This window comes from Gossypium hirsutum, chromosome A08, assembly GCF_007990345.1.
Source record: "Gossypium hirsutum isolate 1008001.06 chromosome A08, Gossypium_hirsutum_v2.1, whole genome shotgun sequence".
Taxonomy (NCBI): domain Eukaryota; kingdom Viridiplantae; phylum Streptophyta; class Magnoliopsida; order Malvales; family Malvaceae; genus Gossypium; species Gossypium hirsutum.
Window position 1 is genome coordinate 35275165 of NC_053431.1, and position 25975 is coordinate 35301139.

Below are 25975 nucleotides of genomic sequence, written 5' to 3' on the forward strand. Positions count from 1 at the left end.
ACCTCATTACTGGATGTATTTGTGTAGAACCAAGTAAACCATCAATCTTTTTATTGAGAAGTTCTACCTGATTTGACAGCATCGTAACTGAGTCGACGTTATAAACACCGACTATTTTTGTTGGCTTAGTCCTCATGACTTGCCAGTGATAGTTATTCAGTGACATTTCTTCAATGAATTCATAAGCCTCTTCAGGTGTTTTGTTGTTGATGGTTCTGCCAGCAGCTGTGTCAACCATTTACCGAGTCGAGGGATTCAAACCATTATGGAATGTTTGTACATGAAGCGAAAGAGGTAACCCATGGTGAGGGCACCTTCTCAGTAAGTCCTTGTATCTCTCCCATGCATCGTAAAATGTTTCTAAATCCATCTGCAGAAAAAAAGAGATATCTTTACGTAATTTAGCCGTTTTAGCCGGCAAAAAATATTTTAGTAAAAATTTCTTGGTCATTTGTTCCTAAGTAGTGATAGACCCTCGTGGTAACGAGTTCAACCACTATTTAGCTTTGTTTCTTAGTGAAAAGGGAAATAACCGAAGATGAATGGCATCATCAGAAACGCCATTGATTTTTAATGTATCGTAAAATTTCAAAAAGTTTGCTAAACGAGCGTTGGGATCTTCATCCTGTAAACCATCAAACTGAATGAATTGCTGTATCATCTGAATACTGTTAGGTTTTAGTTCCAAAGTATTTACTGCTACAGCAGGTCTAACTATGCTAGATTCAGTTCCTGTTAAAGAATGTTTAGCATAATCATACATAGTACGTGGAGCAGGATTTTGATTAACCGCAATTGCAGGAGGTAGCTGATTGCCTTGGCTTTCAGCCATCTCGTCGGTTGGAGTTTGAGTATCGTCTTCTCGCTCATTCTCCGTGTATCGTAAGCTATGCCTTATTTCTCTTTGATTTTTACGAATTGTACGATCGATTTCTTCGTCAAAAAGTAATGGTTCTGACGGGTTTCTTCTAGTCATAAACTATAAAAACATGCCAAAAAAAGAGAAAAAGTAAATTAATAAATAATAAAATAAAATAAAATTGCAAGAAAAATAAATGGCTAAAGTAATAAAAATTTATATTCCTAATATTTCAGCTCCCTAGCAACGGCGCCAAAAACTTGATCGCGTGATTCGTAACAAGTAATAAATATTTATAATGAAGATCAAACCTAGACTAACTATTATCAAGATGAAAAGGCAAGCGTACTTATTGAACAATAGTATAGTAATGGCAAGACCGGGATATCGTACCCAAAGGAACCAAAAGTACTAGTAATAACTATCTTTTTATTATCTAGCCTAGGAATAAAAGGGTTTGTTTTAATTAGCTAATTATTTAAACTATGAATGCACAGAGAAAAGAATTGGGGAATTGCTTTTGGGAAAATCGATTGACTTGAGACAATACCTAAGGAAAAAACCACCTAGACTTTACTTGTTATTCTGGCTCCGAATCGGACGATTTATTCATTCAACTTGTTCCGTAGAGATCCCTAAGTTATGTTATTATCCCTATTCAAGACTAATAACGTCTAATCTCTAGATTGAATAACCGAGACTTTTCTCTAATTAACACTCTAGGGTTGCATTAACTCGATCTATGGATCCCCTTATTAGGTTTCACCCTAATCCAGCAAAATCTTGTCACCCTATTTATAGGCGCGCAATCAACTCTGCTTATTTATGACAAATGTACTCTTAGACAGGGTTTGTTCCTCCTCTGAATAAGAGCGTGTCTTGAATCAGTATCTTGGGATATCAAAACAAGAATTAAGAACACATAATTAAGAACAAGTTAAATATTTTATCATACGATTTAGAAAATAATAACAAGATTTGTCTTAGGTTTCATTCCTCTTAGATATCTAAAGGGTTTAATTCATAATAAAATAAGAGTACATCTCAAAAGTATAAAATAACAAAACATGAAGAAAACTCTAAAACCCCTGAAGGAATTCTGAGAGAGATATTCAGTCTTAGAGTAGCTCCGGCTTTTGGGATGGATCGTCTGGCTTCCTTCAAGTAATTCTTGGCATATGGTTCTGTATTCCAGAAAAGTTCTGGAAAAGGCCTCCCTCTCTAGGTCATACTTAGGGTGTTTATATAGGCTTTGGATTGGCTTTCTTCCTCCCTATGTACCCTTTTCAATGTAAAATACAACTCTTTGAAAAAGGGACACGCCCGTGTGCCACGGCTGTGTGACGTGATTGCCAGGCCGTGTTCGATCCTTTAAATTGCCACAGCCGTATGGGCTCAATGGCTAGGCCGTGTGAATCGTGTAAACCTTGGTCGACACCTTCGAAGGCCACGGGCATGTGAGATGCCCGTATGGCAAGGCTTAGGCTGTGTGATCTTCTCGATTTGGTCCGTTTTGCCTTTTTTTAGTTCGTTTTTATCTCTTTTTGACTCTTGGTGCTCTCCTGAGTACAAAACATGAAATAATTGGATTAAGAGCACCAAAATCCACAAATCTAGTGGTAAACATCCATAAATATGCTAAGTATTTGGGGTAAAACTATGTATAATTTGGCGTTTATCAGTGGGTTGCTTGTGTAGTAGTTCATATGCCTAAGTATGGCCGTATGACCGTTGAGGCCGGCCATGAGCGATATCATGGGTCGAGGCCGCTTTAAACCATAGTGGGCTGAAATGGGTCGTGTGGGCCCTACGGGAGCATTGGCCCCACACGGGTAAACTACACGGATGTGTGAAGAATAGTGGACCAGGTTGTGTAACCCATACGACTAAGGCCATTCCTGGGCTGTGTGGGCCACACGGGCGTGTGGGCCCACATGGGCCCATATTCACTGTTTGACTGTTAAGGTTACATGGGTCGCCCGAGACGACTGTGGACCTATTGTTGGGTCGGTATATTTACCTAGACCCCCTATATGATAAAATGACCATTTTGCCCTTATGTGAGGTATATATATGTGTGCATGTATGACCGTATTTTAGCATGTTATTTAAACTGTAATGGATACATGTATGATTCTATGACATGACGTGACATGATTGTATGATGCATTGCATGGGGATGGGTTTATACTGATGGGAGGAAGTGTACTGAAAGGCTTCGAGCCTAAACTACTGGCAGCCCAGCTGCATATTACTGTATAGTGCCGCAACCGGTGCTAATTCTGGAGTGTAAGGATGGGTGGGTTGATTGTATCCCCACATGGAGTGTAGGGTTGGATGGAGTTGGAGTGTAGAGGCTGGATGGGTAGGACTTATATATTGTTTAAACTATTACACTGATTATTGTTACTGTAATGGGTGAATCCCTAAACACATGACTATTTTTGTATTGAGATGGGCTAAAGCCCAAGCTGATATTGTCGTTGTTACAAAAAAAGGCTTAGGCCCAGTCTGTACTTGTTTTCTGACTATTTTCTTATATGGGATGAGACACTGAGTTTTCCTAAACTCACCCATTTGTTCGTCTGTACAGGTAATCCCAAAGCTGAGGTGGATTAGTGCTGCGAGGGACTCAAAGGCGACCACACAACCATATTTACTATCATATTTGCCTTATTTTTATAAATAATTTTTGAATTGGGTATTTTGACTATAATAAGGCCTCTATGGATTTTAACTTTAATTTGGGTTTTTATTTGCTTTGGTTTATAACTGCTAGAGATACAAAAACTCGAGTTTTCAAAAGAAACAATATTTTTACAAAGTAAATGCAAGTACGCATTTGTTTTAAAAATCTTCCGCTATAGAATGATGTTTTTGGAAATAAATAACTATTTTGAAGTAAATAATTTTTGGATAGTAATGCAAGTTTCAAAAAGATAACTATTTTTCAAAAACACACAATGAGGTTAAATATTTATTAAGAGTTTTCATCGATATAACATTTTACGGAAAACACTTCAATGTGACATTGCCAGATTCGGTAATAACGTCCAGGCCGGGTTTGGGCTGTTACAAAACCCATGCTAGCCGAATTTTAATTAGGTCCCTAGCAGTCCAAATTTTTCATTTATTTCACAATTTAACCACCAAATTTCAACATTTCACAAATTAATCCCTATTTGGACATTTTACTAAAAATCACTTAACAAATGTTGTTTATCTAACAACAAACATGCATTTTCTATCATCAAACATCAAAACACACATACATTCATGAATGCCAAAACCTTAAACCTTTATCAGTTTTACAAAATAGTCCTTGTGTAATAGCCCGATTTAGACCCTATTCAGAACGCAATTTCGAGACCATGAATCTGAGTCAGAAAAATATTTTAAAATTATCTTCTATGTTTATTATGTGTGAATTTATATCTGTGAAATTTTTGTGTTTTAATTTTGTTGTGTGAGTGCTGATTTAATAAAAAGGGCTCAATCGCGTAAAATGAAAATTTGATGGTTTAATGTGTAAGGGCCAAATTGATAGTTTCTTTATAATTTGAAGAATTTATAATGCAATTTTTCCATGAGAACATGATATGGACGGTTGTGGCCAAGAATTATATTGGTTTTATATTTTATTTTAAAGGTTAAATATGTAAAATGATTATTAAGTTATAATAATATAAAACATAAAACCAAAACCTAAGTGTTCATCATCTTGGTTTGACCAAAAAACAAAAATAAAGAAATAAAAATAAAGCTTTTAAGGGTTCGGCCAAAGACTAGCTTGATTAAGGTATGTAACTAGCTTGGTTTTTGATAATTTTTACATTTTTGAGATCGTTGCAGTGTAATTTCCAAAGCTCATGCTTGAATTTTTTATTTTGATGAATATTTTGAGTTATGCCATTGATGAATAATTGAGCTTTGTGATGTTAGATGATGAATTATGAAAGATATGTTTTGGATTAATATGTTCTGTATTGGAGTTTTTGATGAATTTGTGTAATTAGGGCTAAATTGGAAAAATAATAAATTGAGGGACTAAAATGTGAAATAAATGAAATGTATGGACTTGTATGAACATAAGGAACATTCGGCCTAAGCATAGTGTATTCAAATTTTGGACGTTTTGTGTTTTGTGCAATCTAGACTAACTTGTAAAAAGTGCGAAATGTCAGGGGCAAAATGGTAATTTTCCCATTTATGTGTTTTTGGATTAAATTGAATGAAATTATGATTGATTGGGTTTAATTTGAATATGTTTTGATCAATAACCAAAGAAATCAAATTTGGATCAGGGAAAAACAAAAGTTGTCGACTAATCGTTCTATTCCGATTATCGTTGTTCGAGGTAAGTTTATAAGTAAATAGATGTTATTTATTTGATTAAATATGAACTATATAAGCTGAAATGAATAATGTGATAGTATATATATGTGGAAGCCAAATATGAATAAGCTTGAAAGTTATGTGTATGAGTTCGATTCGATCGAGTTTCGACATCCGAAAGCCCGTATGAAGCTTAGGAATAGCTAGGATACATATGTCATGCCATAGGATTTCCGATATGTGTTCTCATGTAAGACCATGTCTAGGACATTGGCATCGATAAGTGATTACGTGTAAGACCCTGTCTGGGACAGTGGCATCGATATGTGATTAGATGTAAGACCACGTCTGGGATGTTGGGATTGTACGATATGTGTGATTATCCTTGTATCCTATTCAATTCCAAATGGTTCAACGGGCAATGATAAGTTGTGATCGAATGTGTAAATTGAGCTAAAGTGAACAGGTATGTGATAGTTGATTACCTATTTGAAAATAAGGTAAGTTGGTTATTTGATATGTGATGCAAATTATACATGATGTTAATGTAAATATATGTGTATTTTTGTGAAGTATATTCGGACACATGTTATGTATAAGTATGTGATATTAAAGTTTGATTCATGAGTTTATGCATATGAGTGTATATATATATTTGATTATATAATGATATTATGCCTTTGAAATTGAATGATACTATGATAATAGATATGTATATTCGGCTAAGATAAAGTTTATATATATATGAAAGTATATATTGTATATGAAACTGTAAGCATGAAGTGATTATGATAGCATGAATTGGTTTGGTTAAATTGAGTTGATTATGTCAATTAGTTATTTATTTGCTTATGACTTACTAAGCTATGATAGCTTACTGTTTATGTATGTTTGCCTCTGTTTTATAGATTTTGGAGACAAGTTACGAGCTCGGGGATCGTCAGTGAAGTTTATCACACTATCGACTGTTCCGATACTTTTATAAGTTTGAACTTGAACCTATGGCATGTATAGGCTAGTTTATATATTTTATTTTGGGGTATGTAAATATGAGCCATGCGAAAATGGCTTATTATTTTGTTAAGATTGGATTTTATGCTTTGATCAAATGATGGTTATGTTTGGTTTTAATGTTTCGGCTATGGTTTATTAATATTTGAGGCTTGAGTAATGATGTAAATAATGGATGTGTTTTTTTATTTTTGGTACATGTTGATAAGCTATGAGATGACTTTGCTATATCTTGTGAATTTGGTTATTTTGTGTGGTTCATTATTGACATGAAATTTGATATATAATTCGTCTTGTAAATTGACTTGGAATTGGTAGATGATGTGCATGCATATCCGGCTAATGATACATAAATTAAATATATATGCATATGACATATTTATTTGTGGTTTGATATTTAAAGGTCAAGTGATAAGTGTAATGTTTGATTTTTGTTATGTGTATAAAGGGTTAATGGAAAATTATTGAAGTAAAATGGCTACTTTGATTCGATTACTTATTAGTAAATAATGACTATGTATTAGGTAAGTTTTGTTAGCTAAATGGATAGTCATAGAGTGACAAGTTGTCTTTTGTATTTGGTTATGCAATGATAAATTTAATTTAAGATTGAATGGTTGAATTGGTATGACTTTAGGGGTTAATTTTGATAGTCGAATAGGTGAGAAATGAATTGGTTGTGTACTTGTAATTTTGTCATGATGTTAGCATATAAAATTTGGTATATTTTGATTTGATAATTATGCTTAGAAATGATTCATAAATTGGTTGAATATATGATGGTTAGACATGTTATTTAGTTTACGAATTAGGTATGATATGATTTGACATTTGTGTTCAAAAATGGTCCATATTGATATGGTAATATGCACATGAATTTGCAATATAAAAGAAGTATATTTGGCCATGTTGTAATGTTAGCTGCTATCTTTTATGCTAATAAATATTATGCTGTGTGATATGGGGCGATATGGTATAATATTCGAATGATATAGAATTGATGGCCATATAGTTCAAACTTTGTAATTATGAAACATATGCAAATTTTGGTTTTGACGTATAATAGCTTGGTTCAAATACTTGAATAGGCTGACGATATTGATGTAATTGAATTGTAAAGCATGTTTAATTTTAATTGCTTGAATTGTTTACATATGCACATTTGATTTATATGAATCAGTAAATGGTTGTTGTTCGAGTTTGAGAATTACTAGAAAGAAGTTGATATACCTTTGTACATGTGATGTATTATATGAATGTTCTGAGTTGTGTTTTTTCCAGTAATGCCTCGTAACCCTAATCTGGCGACGAATACAAGTTAGGGGTGTTACACCCTGGGCTAGCTAGGTTAAACTGCAACAATCTCAAAAACATAGAAATCGCTAAAAATCGAGTCAAAATCACTTACGAATTTAACCATGAAATTGCCGAACCCTAAATAGCATTCATGGATCTTTTTCTTTTCTTAATTTTGGCTAGAAGGAAGAAGATGGACTAAAATATATGGTTTATTAAACTTATTAAATTTTAATTAATCAATTACCAGTACCATTATAACCTTTAATAAAACATTAATAAATCATAAAGACCATGTACATAAATGTCCAATAATGTTAATAATGGTCTAATTATCACATAAGGACCTCCACTTTAATATTTCATAGCTATTAGACACCTTTAGCTAATAGAACATAAGTTTTACATTTTACACGATAAGCATTCAAACGATAAAATTTCTTAACAAAAATTTCACACAATCATAATATCATGCTTTAAACATTAAAATATTAATAAAATAATTATTTCGACTTCAGATTTGGGGTCCCGAAACTACTATTCCAATTTGACTAAAAATGGGTTGTTACACTGTACACCTGTCTGCATACATACATTTGCATAAAACATTTGGGGTTTGGTTGTGAAGAGAAGGAAGACTGATTCTGATCTGATTTGAGAGTTCAACTGCAACATATCTGTACAACGATTTACCGCAATGCACTATACTACATATACGTCAGCTTTGCTCGGTATTATCTGAGTGGCCTAGACCACATACATTGTGTGTAGGGTTAGATGGGCCTTTCGATGTAATGCCCCAAATTTGGGCCTAAAAGTATTGGACCTTGAGTATGGGTCCATAAGGAGGTTGTATATAAGCATTTAATTGTGTAAGTAAATGACACAATTAAATGTCTGCTTTAGTGGTTAATGGCTCTGAGAAGTGTTGGAAAAATCTTGGGTTCAAACTTGGGCTTTAGCAAAAATTTTGGTTTTAAGTGAATAAAACCTGAGGTGCTTGGATGAAGGCCTTTTAAATTATTATGGTAAATAAATGACACAAGGAAGCATGTGGTCTAGTGGTTGTGGCGTCATTAAGGTTGTAAGGGAGCCTGGGTTCAAGTCTTGGCTCTTGCAATTTATTTTGGTTTTTCTTTTAAAAGAACCTGAACTTTGGCCTATAGACTTTATAATTAATTGAGGCTAAAATGGTGACAGAAAGAGCCTTGTGGTGTAGTGGCAAGGTGGCGTGTTGTGTAACTGTGAGGTCTAAGGTTCAAGTCTTGGGATGCGCAATGGGGTATTTATTTTGCTGTTTGAGCTGTGTAGGAGGTGGAGTTGGACTGGAACTCTGTGGTTGAAGTGGTCATATAAAAATAAGGAATTTTCCTAATGGTTGAAAGTAATCCCACATTGGGAAGCTAACATGGGAATTGGCGAGAAGCTGGCTTTAAATAGAGTGAACCAGATGAGTTCGGGAAGGGAAAAAGTGATTAAGACTCAATGCACGATGTGCCAAAGTTGGTGATCATGGACTTCGGTGCATTCTCATAAACAGGTGTGTATTCATGCCCTTCTTTTTTGGAAGTCGGCAAAAGCTGAAAAGCTGAAACCGTAGCATTCGGGGCCTCAGGAGCATGCGAATGTATGAGGGGAGAACCGAGCCCACAAATCATGGGCGATAGACTGTAGAGGCCGCCATGAGTTTTCTCGTGTGCTAGGGCTATTCTGGGCCTCGATGGGCCTAATAGGCCCATGGGCCTGCTTGTGTAAACTTCAGTGTTAAGTGGGATTAGATAGACTTGTCATGTCATGCAAACGAATTAGGTAGTTCTGGGCCACACTAGGCCTAGATGTACCGAGTGGGCCCAACGGACAGATTAAATCTGTAACTTGTGATAATTATTGGACTGGGCTATGTAGGTCACATAGTCGTAACTAAATTTGGGCTAAATGGGCCACACGAGGGTGTGGGCCCACTTGGGCCGAGTATGGGTCTTAGGCCCATTTACACCGTTATGTTTGTTTAGGTTACTTAAGTCTCTCAAGGCGACGATGGACCTTCTGTTAGGTCGTTAAAACCCCAGTTTGTAAAATTACTGAAATATCCTTTTAGGGTAAATTACCGAAATACCCCTATAGGGTAAATTATCGAAATACCCCTGTAGGGTAAATTACAGAAATACCCCTGTATGGTAAAATGACGTTTTACCCCTATTAGGTGAAAATAACCAATATACCCCTAGAGGTAGAACGATTGTTTAAGTTGTTTTAAGTATGACTGATGTGCTTCTGATATGTACGTAAATGATTGTTACTGAGCATTGCCATACTGCATACATGTGTAATGAGTGAGCAAGACATTCTACATGCACGACATAATGCATGGGGTTGGGACACTGTTATGGAGAAAGATTCTATACTAAAGGCTTTTAGCCTGTTATTCTGATTATAGCTTTGTGCCAGTATGCTATTGAAGGCTTTGTGCTGATATGCTATCGAAGGCTTCGTGCCGGTATGTTATTGATGGCTTTGTGCCGAAATGATATTGATGGCTATGTGTCGATCTGTTATTGATGGCTTTGTGCCGATATGATATTGATGGCTATGTGCCGATCTGTTATCAATGGCTTTGTGCTAATATTATTATTGTAATAATGGCTTTAAGCCATGCATATTGCTAGCAGTTTTGCTGCGATTTCGGTTAGTGTTGCAACCGGTGCTAACATTATAAGTGTAGGGATGACGTGGGTGAGTTATTCCCCACAGGTAGTGCAGGGTTGGATGGAGGCAAGTGCAGGGTTGGATGGGATAACATGTATCGATACATTCACACATTATGTTCTGTTATTAGTTTGGGCTAGGCCCACCAGATTCTGTTATAGGCTGTGACCCAAATGTTATTGCAATAGGCTTTGGCCCACATATGCTCTAAACTGGACTATACTGTTTCTGTTAATGGGCTCTAGCCAGACTGTTTCTGTTTCTATTTCGGTATGCTGACTGCTACTCTAGTAAGGGGATTACAAACTGAGTTTTTGTAAACTCACCCCGTTTATTAACTGTGCAGGTAATCCCCAGCGTTAGGTGGATCAGTGTCGTAGAGGGACTCGGAGATGACCACACAACTGCACATGTTTTTCTATTTCGTTTATTTAGTTAAGCACTTTGGTTTTTATTTGGGTTGTAATAAGGCCTCTTTATTTTCTTAACTTTTTATTTGGGAAGTTTATTTAGTATGTTTAATATCTGTTAGAAGTAGGACATGGTTTTCCAAAACAATAACTGTTTTCAAACACTACGTTTCCGTAACATTTTAAAAATGCTTTCGCAACTTAACTTTTTAACATCAAGTTTTTAGTAATTAATTTAAAACTAGATTCAACAACTAAAAGAGATTTTGGGAATAAAATTTTGTATTTTTCAATGAACCACGTGTTGAAAATAAACTAACGTAACAGGGATTTTACTCAAGTTTTCAAATAAGAAGGGTTTTTGAAAAACACTTCAATGTGACACGTCAGATTCGGGCCTAACTTCTAGGCTGGGTTTGGGGTGTTACATTTGAGGTCCTATGTGGTGTGTTTGATTGGATGAGCTTAATTAGCTCGTTTAGGGTGTGATTTGTAATAGCCTGATTTAGACCCTAATCAAAATGGTGGTTTCGGGACCACGAATATGAGTCAGAAAAATATTTAAAAAGTATTTTTCGTGTTTATTATGTGTGAATTTATGTTTGTGAAATTTTTGTGTTTTAATTTTATCGTTTGAGTGTCCGATTTAATAAAAGGACTTAATCGCATAAATTACAAACTTGATAGTTAAAAGCATAATGGCCAAATTGTTAGTGGCTTTCTAAGTTGGAGCTTTTATGTTGTAAATAACCCATTTAAGTTGGTAATAGCCAATTGTGTCCTAGATTAATACATTTTGTTATTATATAATAAAGGTTAATAAGGTAAAATAATAATAAGTTAATATATATGATATAATATATGATCATTAAAATAGGTGTTCATATTTTTATATCATTGCCGAAACTAAAACAAGAGAAAAAAAGAAAAGAAAAGCTAGGTTCGACACTGCAAGCTTGATTCAGGGTAAGTTCTAGCTCGGTTTTTGATAATTTTTACGTTTCTGAGATCGTTGCTTCGAGTACTACAAAACCCATGCATGAATTTTTTATTTTGATGAATATTTTGAGTTGTGCCGTTGTTGAGAGCTTGTGATTTTTTCTGTTTGATGATGAAATATGAAAGATATGTTTTAGATTAACATGTTTTGTATTGGAGTTTTTGAATGTTTTGAGTAATTAGGACTAACTTGCAAAAATAATAATTTGAGGGACTAAAATGTGAAATAAATGAATTATATGAGCTTGTATGGATATGGGTAGTATTCAGACTAGCTTAGGTATAGGGAAATTTTGTGTATTTTGTGTTTATGCAATAGGGACTAAATTGTAAAAAGTGTAAATGTCAGGGATAAAATGGTAATTTGCCCATATATGTGTTTTTGGACTAAATTGAATGAAAATATGTTTGAATGAGATTAATTTGAATATGTCTAGATCAAGAGCCAAAGAAATCGGATTTGGATCGGGGAAAAATGAAAGTTATCGACTAACTGCTCTGTTCTATTTTATATCGTCCGAGGTAAGTTTATAAGCAAATAGACGTGTTTAATTATAGTTAAATGCTAGAAATATATGGTGTTATGAAATGTATGGATTTATGTTTATTATGGCCAAACATGAAAAGGCTTGACTACTACATTTCCGAATTCGTTTCGACCGAGGTACGACGTCCGAAAGCCCCGTATGAACCTTAGGAATAGTTAGGATACATATGTCATGACATAGGATTTCGATTTATGTGTGCGGGTAAGACCATGCCATCGATATGTGATTCTGATATATGTGTGTGAGTAAGACCCTGTCAGGGACAATGGCATTGATATTTGATTACATGTAAAACCACGTCTGGGACGTTGGCATTGTACGATGTGTGTGATTATCCGAGTGTCCTATCCAATTCCAAATGGTTCATCGGGCATCGATAAGTGGTGAAGAAATATGTAAAATTAGCTAAGTGATCAGAGGTAGTTAATTGAAATAAGGTAAGTGAGTATTATGATATTAGTTACAAATATGTCTAACATGAATGAAAAGTATATGTGAATATGACATGTGTATTCGGCCTTGTGAACAAGAAGTATGATTCTTGTTGAAATGATTTTTATTATGCATTCGGCCATTTAGTTAATGTATGTATATAAAATTTTATCTTGATTTAAGAGCTTACATATACAAATGTATGTGCATTAGGTTTTATAATGACAATTTGGATTTTGAAAATTGAACAATGATTTGATGACTTAACCTTGTGAACATTTGGCCAAGGTAATGGTTATGTGTGCAGGTATATTATTCATGAAACTTGTAAGTTGAGAATAAGCTTGATATTGATAATGTAATTTGGTTAGATAGAATGAGTTGATTACATCGTCAGTTTTTTTGTTTGCTTATGACTTACTAAGCTTAATAGCTTATTGTGTGTGTATGTTTGTCTCTATTTTATAGATTTTGGATTCAAGTTACAAGCTCGGGGATCATCAGCAAAGCCTATCACACTATCGACAGTCTTCGGTATTTTATAATTTACATTTTGGAACTATGGCACGTATAGGCTGGAATATGTTTTGGAATGCTGTACTTTAGTTTTGTATAAAGGCCATGCGAAAATGGCTAACCTTTTATTGTTAAATTCGGTTATGTTAAGTTCAGTTTATGCTCACTTTGGTTTTATAGTTATGTTCCATGTATGTGTAATTTATGTTTTAGGTACCACGTGCTTTGAGAATAGTTTGCTTGTTATGTCTAAATTCAGTTTTATATGCTTTTGGTTTAATGTTCATGGAGCTTAATAGTTGATAAATATTGTATATCTTCATAGATAAGTTTGGCAAATTGTTCGGTATGTATTTTATGTTAAATGTGATCCTTATTTTAGGTAAGCCGTATATATTTTATATGTGCAACATTAACAGGATCGGCTATGGTATGATGTATGGAAAACATATATGATTGTTTATTAGATTATATAAAATGATTGTATGTGTTAATTTGGTTACAATGGAATTGCTGTATGAGTTAGGTTAAGAATGTTAATAAGCAATCAATAATTTCTAAAAGTCCAAATATTGACTAATATTTTGTTATTGAGCAAGTAATTTTAGATGTATTAACTAGTATATGTAACAAGTGTATATTAAATATTGTGAGCATAAAATAGTTAAATTTACTAAGACCAATTGTTTATAATTTGATGATTAAATAGTATGTACAATCTTTAATGATAACTCACTTTAAATAGCGTATTTAAAAAAGCATGTTCATTACTATACGAATGCTTTAATATGTATCAAAGTGAAAGGCATGCATGTTTAAATTGCACATGACCTAAACCGTATAGGTAAGTACTTTAAGACGAGTATTATGGCTTGTTAAGTTTTGAAGACGTGATCATGATTCGGTAGCTACATGTATAGATACATAAGTGATATTAGAAATATGTTCAGCCATGTTGATGATAGTTTTGATGATAGTTTAAGCTGTGCATATAAATATATTAGAGTTACTGTTAGTTGTAAAATTGAAATTGGTTATGACTTATATGCAAGGTGAATATGGATATATATTCTGAAATGAAATTTGATTGTGTTTTAATTATAAATGAGATTGACTTGAGGGAATATATATATATTAGTGTTTGAAATTTTGCCTTTGATCGGTAATGCGTCGCAACCCAGTCTAACGATGGATACAGGTTAGGGGTTTTACATTTAATTGGTATCAGAGTTACGGTTTAGTCGATTCTAGCGCTAACGTAGCGCGTGTGAGTCTGGCTATACATGCCATAATATATACTGCGAAACTGTGATGACTTCTAACCTTTTAAAATGTGTTTTCATATAGTAAATGGATCCCGGCAGAGCTGTAGCTAATGATGTTGAGAGTGTAGCGGGAGCAGCGCCGATTGAGTCTCGACTGATTTCATGTAACCAGGTAGACAAGCCTTTTACCAAATGGTGCATGAATGGTTTACTCGGTATATCTGGACTAACCCAGCTGCACAACAACCTCCACCCCGACTAATCCATCTTCGATGCCTACTGTACCTCAAGTAAGTAATCCGCAGAGATTATATAAGAGACCTGTCGATAAAATCAGAAAGCACAGGGCTGAAGAATTTAAAGCTACTGATGATGATGATGCTGAGCAGGCTGGGTTTTGGCTCGACAATACTATCTATGTGTTTGATGAGCTATCCTGTACCCAGATGAATGTTTGAAATGTGCTATATCTTTGCTTCGAGACATAGCATATCACTGGTGGAATACCCTAGTATCAGTGTGTCTGAAAGAATGGGTGACCTGGGAATTCTTTCAGACTGAGTTTCTAAGAAGTATATCGGCTAGAAATTTATTGATCAGAAGCGAAAAGAATTTCTGGAGCTGAAATAGGGTCGGATGTCCGTGATAGAGTATGAACGAAAATTTGTGAGACTCAGTTGATATGCCCGAGAGTGTGTTTCTACCGAAGCTATAATGTGTAAAAGATTTGAAGATGGGCTGAACGAAGACATTAAACTATTATTTAGCATTCTGGAGATAAAAAAGTTCGTAGTACTGGTTGAGTGAGCCTGTGAAGATGAAGAGCTCAGGAAAGAGAAAAGAAAAGCTGACTTTGAAGCTAGAGATCCACAAAAAGAACGTCTGATAAGTCATTCCAATCAGTACCAAAGAAGTTCTGAGATGATTTTAGCCATTCCAAAGCCACTTTAGGTTATTCTAGACGGGATCAGAGTGGACCACCTATGAGCTCGAGAGATACCTCAGTAGCTAGTGTGGGGAATGGCAGATCAAATCAACCCGAGTGTAAACACTATGGTAACAACATCCCAGCAGTTGCAGATTGTATGATCGGGCCTGTTTTAAATGCAGATCGACAGATCATTATATTCATGACTGCTAATGTTAGCTGAAGAAAATCCAGTGCAGAATACGAGATCGGGTAATACTGCAGCTAGAGGTAGACCACCCAAAAATGCAGGCAATGCGAGTGGCAGTCAGAGAGGGGCTAAAGATATAGCAGTCAAATCTGAGGCCCGTGCCCCTCCCAGAGCCAATGCTATTCATGCACGAGAGGAGGCTTCATCCCCAGATGTCATTATTGGTACATTCACTCTTTATGATACTGATATTTCATTGATTGATCCTGGTTCTACTCATTCTTATATGTGTGAGACATTAGTATTCAGTAAGACTTTACCTGTTGGTCTACTGAGTTTGTGATTAGAGTGTCAAATCCCTTGGGCCGGTGTGTTATGGTTGACAAAGTGTGTAAGAATTGTCCCTTGATGGTTTGAGATCTATGGTTTCCAACTGACTTGATGTTGTTGTCGTTTGATGAGTTCGACATGATTTTGGGTATGGATTGGTTGACTTTACATAATGCTGTTGTGAACTCTAAAAGAAATGCCATTGATTTACGGAGCTAGAATAATGAGGTTATTCAGATTGTATCTAGTGATTTTAATGGGTTACCAGCAGTGACTTCTTCAATGTTAGCTCAGAAAAATGTGAGAAAAGGCTGCGAAGTTACTTTGCATATGTGCTTGACAGTAAAGTGACTGAAAGAAACATTGAATCAGTGTCAGTTGTATGTGAGTATCCAGATGTGTTTCCTGAAGAATTACTGGGTTTGCCACCTATTCGGGACGTAGAGTTTGGTATTGAGTTAATGTGTGGGATGACTCTGATATCCCAAACTCCGTACTGAATGGCACCTATGGAATTAAAAGAATTGAATGCTCAGTTGCAAGAGTTGACAGATAGAGGTTTCACGCGACTGAGTTTCTCACCTTGAGGTGCACCAATGTTGTTTGTCAAAAAGAAAGACAGAACTATGAGAATGTATATTGATTATAGATAGCTCAATAAGGTGACTATAAAGAATAAGTATCCATTGCCATGAATTGATGATTTGTTTGATCAGCTGAAATGGGCTACAGTGTTTTCGAAGATAGATCTGAGATTTGGCTACTATCAATTATTAGTTAAAGACTCTGATGTGCCAAAGACTGCGTTTCAAACGAGGTACGGACACTATGAAGTCTTGGTTATGCCTTTCAGACCTACTAATACACCTGCTGTTTTTATGGATTCGATGAATCGGATCTTCAGATCGTTTCTAGATCGATTTGTGGTTGTATTCATAGATGATATTATGATCTGCTCCCGTGATGAAATCGAACATGCCGATCATTTGAGACTTGTGTTATAGACTTTGCGAGATAAGTAGTTGTATGCGAAGTTCAGTAAACTGAGTTCTGGTTAAGTGAAGTCAGTTTTCTAGGCCATGTGGTATCAGCATCGGGTATTCGGGTTGATCCGAGCAAAATTTCAGCTATACTTTATCAGAAACCTTCGAGGAATGTTTCTAAAGTCTGAAGTTTTCTAGGACTTGCTAGTTACTATAGACGGTTCGTGAAAGTTTTCTCTATGATTGCAGCTCTGATGATGAAGCTATTACAGAAAGATGTTAAGTTTTAATGGTCAGAGAAGTGCCAGAAAAGTTTTGATCAGTTGAAAGCCCTTTTGATCGAAGCTCCAGTGCTAGTTCAGCCAGAATCGGGTAAAGAATTTGTTATCTATAGTGATGCATCTTTAAATGGCTTGGGCTGTGTTTTGATGCAGGAAGGTGAAGTTATAGCTTATGCCTCGAGACAGTTAAAGCCACATGAAAAGAACTATCCGACACACGACCTAGAGTTGGTAGCTATGGTGTTTGCATTAAAAATTTGGCATCACTATCTGTTCGGTGAGAAATGCCATGTTTATTCTGACGACAAAAGCCTGAAATACTTGATGATTCAGAAAGATCTGAATTTGAGACAACGCCGATGGTTAGAATTGCTAAAAGACGACAAGACTATCACCCGAGAAAGGCTAATGTTGTTGCTAATACTTTAAGCAGAAAATCACTGTTTGCTTTGTATACAATGAATGCACATATGGCTATGTCTGATGATGGTTTGATAATAACTGAATTGAAAGCAAGACCATTATTTGTACAACAAATTTGTGAGGCCCAGAAGGTTGATAATGAATTGTTAGCAAAACAAGCTCAATGTGATTCAAATGCTAGTTCAAAGTTTTGAGTTGATACTGATGACTGCTTGAGATTTAGAAACTGAATATGCGTTCCAAGGAATTCAAAATTGATTCAAATGATTTTGAATCAAGCTCACAACAGTCGGTTATCTGTTCACCTAGGTAGTACGAAGATGTATAATGAACAGAAACCGCTTTATTGGTGGCATGGTATGAAACGAGGCATTTTTGACTTTGTTTCAAAATGTTTAATCTGTCAACAAGTAAAAGCCGAGCATCAGGTACCTTCTGGATTGCTTCAGTCATTATGATACTGGAGTGGAAATGGGACAGAGTTATTATGGACTTTGTATCTGGTTTACTGTTGACACTGAGCAAGAAAGATGCAATCTGGGTTGTTGTGGATAGATTGACTAAATCAGCTCACTTTGTTCCGATACGTACAGATTACTCGCTTGATAAGCTGGCTGAATTATATGTCTCTCAAATTGTGAGATTACATGGTGTGCCCATTTTTATTGTTTCGAATAGAGATCTGAGGTTTACATCATGATTTGGAAGAAACTACAAGATGCACTAGGTACGAAATTACATTTAGACTCTGCTTTCCATTCGCAAATGGATGGTCAGTCTAGGTAAATCATCCAAATACTTGAGGATATGTTGAGATGTTGCATACTCGAGTTCTAAGGTACGCGGGAACGATACCTACCTTGATTGAATTTGTGTATAATAATAGCTTTCAATCGAGTATCAAAATGGCACCCTATGAGGCTTTGTATGGCCATAAATGTCGAACACCATTGTACTAGACAGAGCTTAGTGAAAGTAAGATATACGGGGTCGATTTGATCAAAGAAATTGAACAGATGGTGAATGTGATCCGTGAAAGTCTAAAAGCAGTGTTAGATCGTCAGAAATCATATGCGGACTTGAAACGTAAAGATATAGAGTTTCAGATAGGAGATAAAGTTTTCTTGAAAGTCTCGCCGTGGAAGAAAATACTCAGATTCAGTCGTAAAGGCAAATTGAGTCCGAGATTCATTGGGCCGTATGAGATTATAGAGCGTATTGGGCCAGTTGCTTACAAACTATTGTTGCCATCTGAGTTAGAAAAGATCCACAATGTATTCCATGTTTCGATGGTTCGTAGATATTGATCTGATCCTTTACATGTGATTAGTCCGTCTGAGGTTGAGATTAAGCCCGATATGACGTACGAGGAAGAATCGATTCGTATTTTGGCTCTGGAGATTAAAGAGTTGCGAAAGAAGAAAATTCTGTTAGTTAAAGTACTGTGGCATAAACACGGAGTTGAGGAAGCAATGTGGGAGCTAGAGGATGCAATGAGAGGATGTTATCCGAACCTATTCATTGGTAAGATTTTCGGGGACGAAAATCCCTAAAGGGGAGAGTTGGAACAGCCCAATTTAGACCCTAATCAGAATGGTGGATTCGGAACCACGAATCTGAGTCAGAAAATATTTAAAAATTATATTTTGTGTTTATTATGTGTGAATTTATGTTTGTGAAATTTTCGTGATTTAATTTTATCGTTTGAGTGTCCGATTTTATAAAAGGACTTAATCGCGTAAATTAAGAGCTTGATAGTTAAAAGCATAAGGGCCAACTTGTTAGTGGTTTTCTAAGTTGGAGCTTTTATGTTGTAAATAACCCATTTAAGTTGGTAATGGTCGGTTGTGTCCTTGATTAATACATTTTGTTATTTAATAGTAAATGTTAATAAGGTAAAATAATAATAAGTTCAAATATATGATATAATATATGATAATTGAAATAGGTGTTCATATTATTATATCATTGCTGAAACTAAAATGAGAGAGAAAAAGAAATGAAAACCTAGGTTTGACACTTTCAAGCTTGATTCCTAGCTCGGTTTGTGATAATGTTTACGTTTCTGAGATCGTTGCTTCGAATACTACAAAACCCATGCTTGAATTTTTGATTTTGATGAATATTTTTAGTTTTGCCATTGTTGAGAGCTTGTGATTTTTGTTGTTTGATGATGAAATATGAAAGATATGTTTTAGATTAACATGTTTTCTATTGGAGTTTATGATGATTTTGAGTAGTTAGAACTAAATTGAAAAAATAATAATTTGAGGGACTAGAATGTGAAATAAATGAATTATATGGGCTTGTATAGATATGGGTAGTATTCGGCCTAGCTTGGGTATAGGGAAATTTTGTGTATTTTGTGTTTTATGCAATAGGGGCTAAATTGTAAAAAGTGTAAATGTCAGGGGTAAAATGGTAATTTTCCCATTAATGTGTTTTTGAACTAAATTGAATGAAAATATGATTGAATGAGCTTAATTTGAATATGGCTAGATCAAGAACCAAAGAAATCGGATTTGGATTAGGGAAAAATGAAAGTTGTCGACTAGCCACTCCGTTTTATTTTATATTGTCCGAGGTAAGTTTATGAGCAAATAGACGTGTTTAATTGTAGCTAAATGCTAGATATAATTGCTGTTATGAAATGTATGAATTTATATTTATTATGGCCAAACATGACAAGGCTTGACTACTACATTTTTGAATTTGTCTCGACCGAGTTACGACGTCTGAAAGCCTTGTATGAACCTTAGGAATAGTTAGGATACATATGTCATGACATAGCATTTCTATTTATGTGTGCGAGTAAGACCATGGCATCAATATGCGATTCCGATATATGTGTGCGAGTAAGACCCTGTTAGGGACAGTGGCACCGATATGTGAATACATGTAAGACCATGTCTAGGACGTTGGCATTGTACAATGTGTGTGATTATCCGAGTGTCCTATCCAATTCCGAATGGTTCATCGGGCATCGATAAGTGGTGAACAAATATGTAAAATTAGCTAAGTGATCAGGTATGTATTAGCTTGGTACTTAATTGAAATAAGGTAAGTGAGTATTATAATATTAGTTACAAATATGTGTAACATGAATGAAAAGTATATGTGAATATGACATTAGTATTCGGCCTTGTGAACAAGAAGTATGATTCCTATTGAAATGATTTTTATTATGTATATATATATGATATTGCATATTCGGCCATTCAGTTAATGTATGTATATAAAATTTATCTTGATTTAAGAGCTTACGTATACAAATGTATGTGCATTAGATTTTATAATGACAATTTGGCTTTTAAAAATTGAACAATGATTTGATGACTTAACCTTGTGAATATTCGGCCAAGGTAATGGTTATGTGTGCAGGTATATTATTCATGAAACTTGTAAGTTGAGAATAAGCTTGATATTGATAATGTAATTTGGTTAGATAAAATTAGTTGATTACATCATCGGTTTGTTTGTTTGCTTATGAGTTACTAAGCTTAAATAGCTTATTGTGTGTGTATGTTTGTCTCTGTTTTATAGATTTTGGATTCAAGTTACAAGCTCGGGGATCGTCAGCAAAGCCTATTACATTATTGACTGTCTTCGGTATTTTATAAGTTACATTTTGGAACTATGGCATGTATAGGCTGGAATATGTTTTGGAATGTTGTACTTTAGTTTTGTATAACGGCCACGCGAAAATGGCTAAACTTTTATTGTTAAATTCGATTATGTTAAGTTCGATTTATGCTCACTTTGGTTTTATAGTTGTGTGCCATGTATGTGTAATGTATGCGTTAGGTACTACGTGCTTTGAGAATAGTTTGCTTATTATGTCTAAATTCTGTTTTATATGTTCTTGGTTAAATGTTCATGGAGCTTAATAGTTGATAAATATTGTATATGCTTCATGGATAAATTTGGCCAATTGTTTGGTATGTATTTTATGTTAAATGTGATCATTATTTTAGGTAAGCTGTATATATTATATATGTGCAACATTAACAGGTTTGGCTATGGAATAATGTATGGAAAACATATATGATTGTTTAATAAATTATATAAAATGATTGTATGTGTTAATTTGGTTACAATGGAATTGCTATATGAGTTAGGCCAAGAATGTTAATAAGTAATCAATAATTTCTAAAAGTCCGAATATTGACTAATATTTTGTCATTGAACAAGTAATTTTAGATCTATTAACTATTATATGTAACAAGTGTATATTAAATAGTGTGAGCATAAAATAGTTATATTTACTAAGACCAATTGTTTATAATTTAATGATTAAATAGTATGTATAATCTTTAATGATGACTCACTTTAATAGTGTATTTAGAAAAGCATGTTCATTACCATACAAATGCTTTAATATGTATCAAAGTGAAAGGCATGCATGTTTAAATTGCACATGACCTAAACCGTATAGGTAAGTACCTTAAGACTAGTATTATAGCTTGTTAAGTTTTGAGGACGTGATCATGATTCGGTAGCTACATGTATAGATACATAAGTGATATTAGAAATATGTTCAGCCATGTTGATGATAGTTTAAGCCGTGCATATAAATACATTATAGGTACTGTTAGTTGTAAAATTGAAATTGGTTGTGACTTATATGCAAGGTGTATATGGATATATATTCTGAAATGAGATTGACTTGAGTGAATATATATATATTAGTGTTTGAAATTTTTCCTTTGATCGGTAATGCTTCGCAACCCAGTCCGACGACGGATACGGGTTAGGGGTGTTACATGATTGGGGGACGGAGAGGTGTTTGGCTGGATGGGTGGGTGCACATTGGTGCATTTCTTTTTCTACATTCTGTCTGATTGTCTGATTGTAAGTTTAATTATTTATAGGCCGTTGTGTTTTAGTATTGATATGTTTGATTTGTTTGTGATGGTAAGTGTTTTGGTATCGACCCATTGATGGGTTTACTAATGGAGCCTTCTGGTTGTATGATATGGTGTGCTTGATTGTAACGTAAAATTGAGAGGTTAGTACTGTGTGTACCTTTAGGTTCTGTATGTGCATTCCACTCTTGAACTACTATTTGGATTTCTATTTTATAATTATGTTGTTAGTCACCTTTTGAGCTCACACCGAGCTTGTGTAACTCACCCCATTAGTGTTTCCCCTTTCAGGTACATTTACGTGTTCTGATACTGGCCTCGGTATGCGCAGGTCTCAGGCAATCATAGTAAAAAACAGGCTTTAATAGTTTTTTTATTTATTATAATTTGCAAGTTTATAATTAAACACTTTTGAATTGTAACTACTGTTTTGAAAATTATGGTTCGTGGTTTCATTCGAGGTTCATTAGGTAAGTAGAACTAGGGTAAAAAATTAGGTGATGGGGAATTTACATATACGATCGGCTTTTTGGCTCTAATGGCGACCAAAAAATGCCTTAGGTCATCCCCAAATGTCTCAATTCATGAAATGAATTAACTAAATTTTAATATTCTAACAAATTATCATTCAAACAAACATATATGCTTTCATGTACTTATTTGTCATTTGGTATACTTAACACACTTTCACCTATTTATAATATAACAAAGTGAACTAAATAGTTAAATCTTAACCAACCTAAAATCAATCACTATCAAACAAATTTATAGTTTAAACAAAAAATCCTATTTACATGATTCTAACCAATCACTTGTATTTCTACAAGCTCGCGCACAAAAATAAAATTTAACTACTAAAATAAATAAATAAAAAGCAACAAAAATTTAAAACTTTGTAAAATTTCTATGTTACTGTAATGACCCACAAGTCAGTGGTGTCGAAAAGTGTGGTTTTGGAACCTCATTTTCGTGAACTAGATTCGTAAATATTATTATTAAATATTTACGAGTTATATTAGAAGCGAATTAAATTTCAGTTGAACGATTTTTTTGAATTAGTTTTTAATTAAGGTTAAGAGACTAACTTGAAAATTTGATAAAGTTTTAATTACTATATGTTTTTATTAATTAGAATGGAATAATGACTAAAGTAGTAATTATACCACTTTATAAACATAGCAAAAAAAAAAGACATATCTTTCATTTTGTCTTTTTCATGCAAATCGAAACAAAGTGAAGAAGAAAAAAAGAACATTCGACCGTTCAGTTCAAAAATTTCAAGCTTTAATTGGTTATTGCAATTTAGTCTTTTTCTTGTAATTTTTATATTTTCAGAATCCCGGTAGTTCAAGTTAACCACACATGTTGAAATTTTCAGTATGGTTAAATATGTAACACTCTGAATTTGAGCCTAGAAGTATTGGGCCTTGAGTATGGGTCCGTAAGGAGGTTGTATATAGGCATTTAACTGTGCAAGGAAATGACACAATTAAATGTCTGCTTTGGTGCTTAATGGCTCTGTGAAGTGTCTGAGAAATCTTGGGTTCAAACTTGGGCTTTAGCAAAAATTTTGGTTTTAAGTGAATAAAACCTTGGGTGCTTGGATGAGGGCCTTTTAAATTATTGTGGTAAATAAATGACACAAGGGAGCATGTGGTCTAGTGGTTGTGGCATCATTAAGGTTGCAAGGGAGCATGGGTTCAAGTCTTGGCTCTTGCAATTTATTTTGGTTTTTCTTTTAAAGGAACCTGGACTTTGGCCTATAGACCTTATAATTAATTGAGGCTTAAATGGTGACATGAAGAGCCTTGTGGTGTAGTGGCAAGGTGGCGTGTTGTGTAACTGTGAGGTCTAAAGTTCAAGTCTTGGGATGCACAATGGGGTATTTATTTTGCTGGTTGAGCTGTGTAGGAGGTGGAGTTGGACTGGAACTCTGTGGTTGAAGTGGTCATATAAAAATAAGGAATTTTCCTAATGAGTTGGTGATAACTGGTTTTAGGAGGGATTATTTCATACTTGCTTAACCAAGGTTGGTGATCATGGACTTCGACGCGTTCTTATTAACAGGTGTGTATTCACACCCTACTTTATTGGAAGTCGGCAAAAGCCGAAAAGTCAAAACAATGACATTCAGGGCCTCATGAGCGTGCGAACGTACGTAAGGCGAATTGAGCCCACAAATCATGGGCAATAGACTGTAGAGGCCGCCATGAGCATTCTCGTGTCCTGGGGCTATTCTGGGCCTGAATGGGCCCGATGGGCTCGTGGCTCGCTTGTGTAAACTTCACTGTTAAGTGGGATGTAGATAGACTTATCATGTCGCGCACACGACTTAGGTAGTTCTGGGCCACTTGGGACTAGATGGGGCGTGTGGGGCCAATGGGCTCGTGGGCCCCACACGAATTGAATATGTAACTTGTGATAATTGTTGGACTGGGCTATGTAGGTCACACGAGGGTGTGGGCCCACTTGGGCCGAGTAATGGACCTTAGGCCCATTTGCACCGTTATGTCTGTTTAGGTTACTTAAGTCGCTAGAAGCGACGGTGGACCTTCTGTTGGGTCGTTAAGACCCCAGCTTGTAAAATCACCGAAATACCCTTGCAGTGCAAAATGACCATAATATCCTTGTATGGTAAAATGACGATTAGGCCCTTATGTTCCGTATGACTGATGTGCCTATGATTTACATATATGATTGTGCTGAGTATGACTTTGCATGCACGTAATATTTATGACATGACATATTGCATGGGGTTAGGTTATTATGGACGGAGGAAGTGTACGGCCTGTAGCCATTCTGTATAAGGCTTTCATCCTTTCTATGATACTTATGGCTTACAGTCGTTCTGTTAATTGGCAGCGTTGCTGCGATATTTACGGTGTTGAGCCGTCCTTTCTACGGCATTGAGCCGCAACCGGTGCTAAACTTGGTGTGTTGGCTGGGTGAGTCGATTTTATCCCCACATGGTATGTTGGTTGGTACGGGTGGTGTGTTGGTTGGACTGGGCTGGGAATCTGTCTGCATATCTGCATCAGATACTGATTCTGTACTGGGCTTAGGCCCATCTGATTTTGTTAATGGGCTAGGCCCAACTGTTATTGATTTTGAGAAAGGGCTAAGGCCAATTGATTCTGATGAGGGCTGAGACCCAAGTGAAATTGTACTGGGCTTTGGCCCACACACATTGTTTTGTTACTGTACTGGGCTCCAGCCGAGATTGATTCAGAATTCTATCTGTTTACTAACTGTTTTAATTTAGGAGGGGATTACACACTGAGTTTTCATAAGCTCATCCTGTTTATTAACTGTGCTGGTAATCCCCAACATTAGGAAGATCGGTGCTGCGAGGGACTCGGAGGTGGCCACACAACTGCTATTGTTTTCGACTTTCTTTTAATTTATCTATTTACAAGTACTTATATTTGATTTGGGTTGTAACAATGCCTCTTTTAATTTCTGGTTCTAAATTTGGAATTTTATATGTTCTTTTATAACTGCTGGAGTAGAACACAGTTTTCTTTTCCAAAACAATAACTGTTTTTCAAAATATCACGTTTCCGCAAAACTTTAAACTAAGCTTCCGTAGTAAATAAAG

The 25975-nt window shown here is 35.2% G+C and overlaps 1 protein-coding gene and 1 non-coding gene across 2 annotated transcripts in view; both read left to right on the top strand.

Annotated features, from left to right (window-relative positions):
• The window catches only part of LOC121205012 (uncharacterized), a 42860-nt gene extending 17335 nt beyond the window's left edge, over positions 1-25525 (top strand). The window contains exon 4 of the mRNA XM_041075945.1: positions 25416-25525. Coding sequence (XP_040931879.1) covers positions 25416-25525 — 110 coding nt within the window. The remainder of the gene's footprint in view (positions 1-25415) is intronic.
• LOC121205663 (small nucleolar RNA R71) lies at positions 297-403 on the top strand. The gene has a single exon (XR_005900739.1). It is a non-coding gene; the product is annotated as a small nucleolar RNA R71 (small nucleolar RNA).
• Positions 25526-25975: the final 450 nt, after the last annotated feature.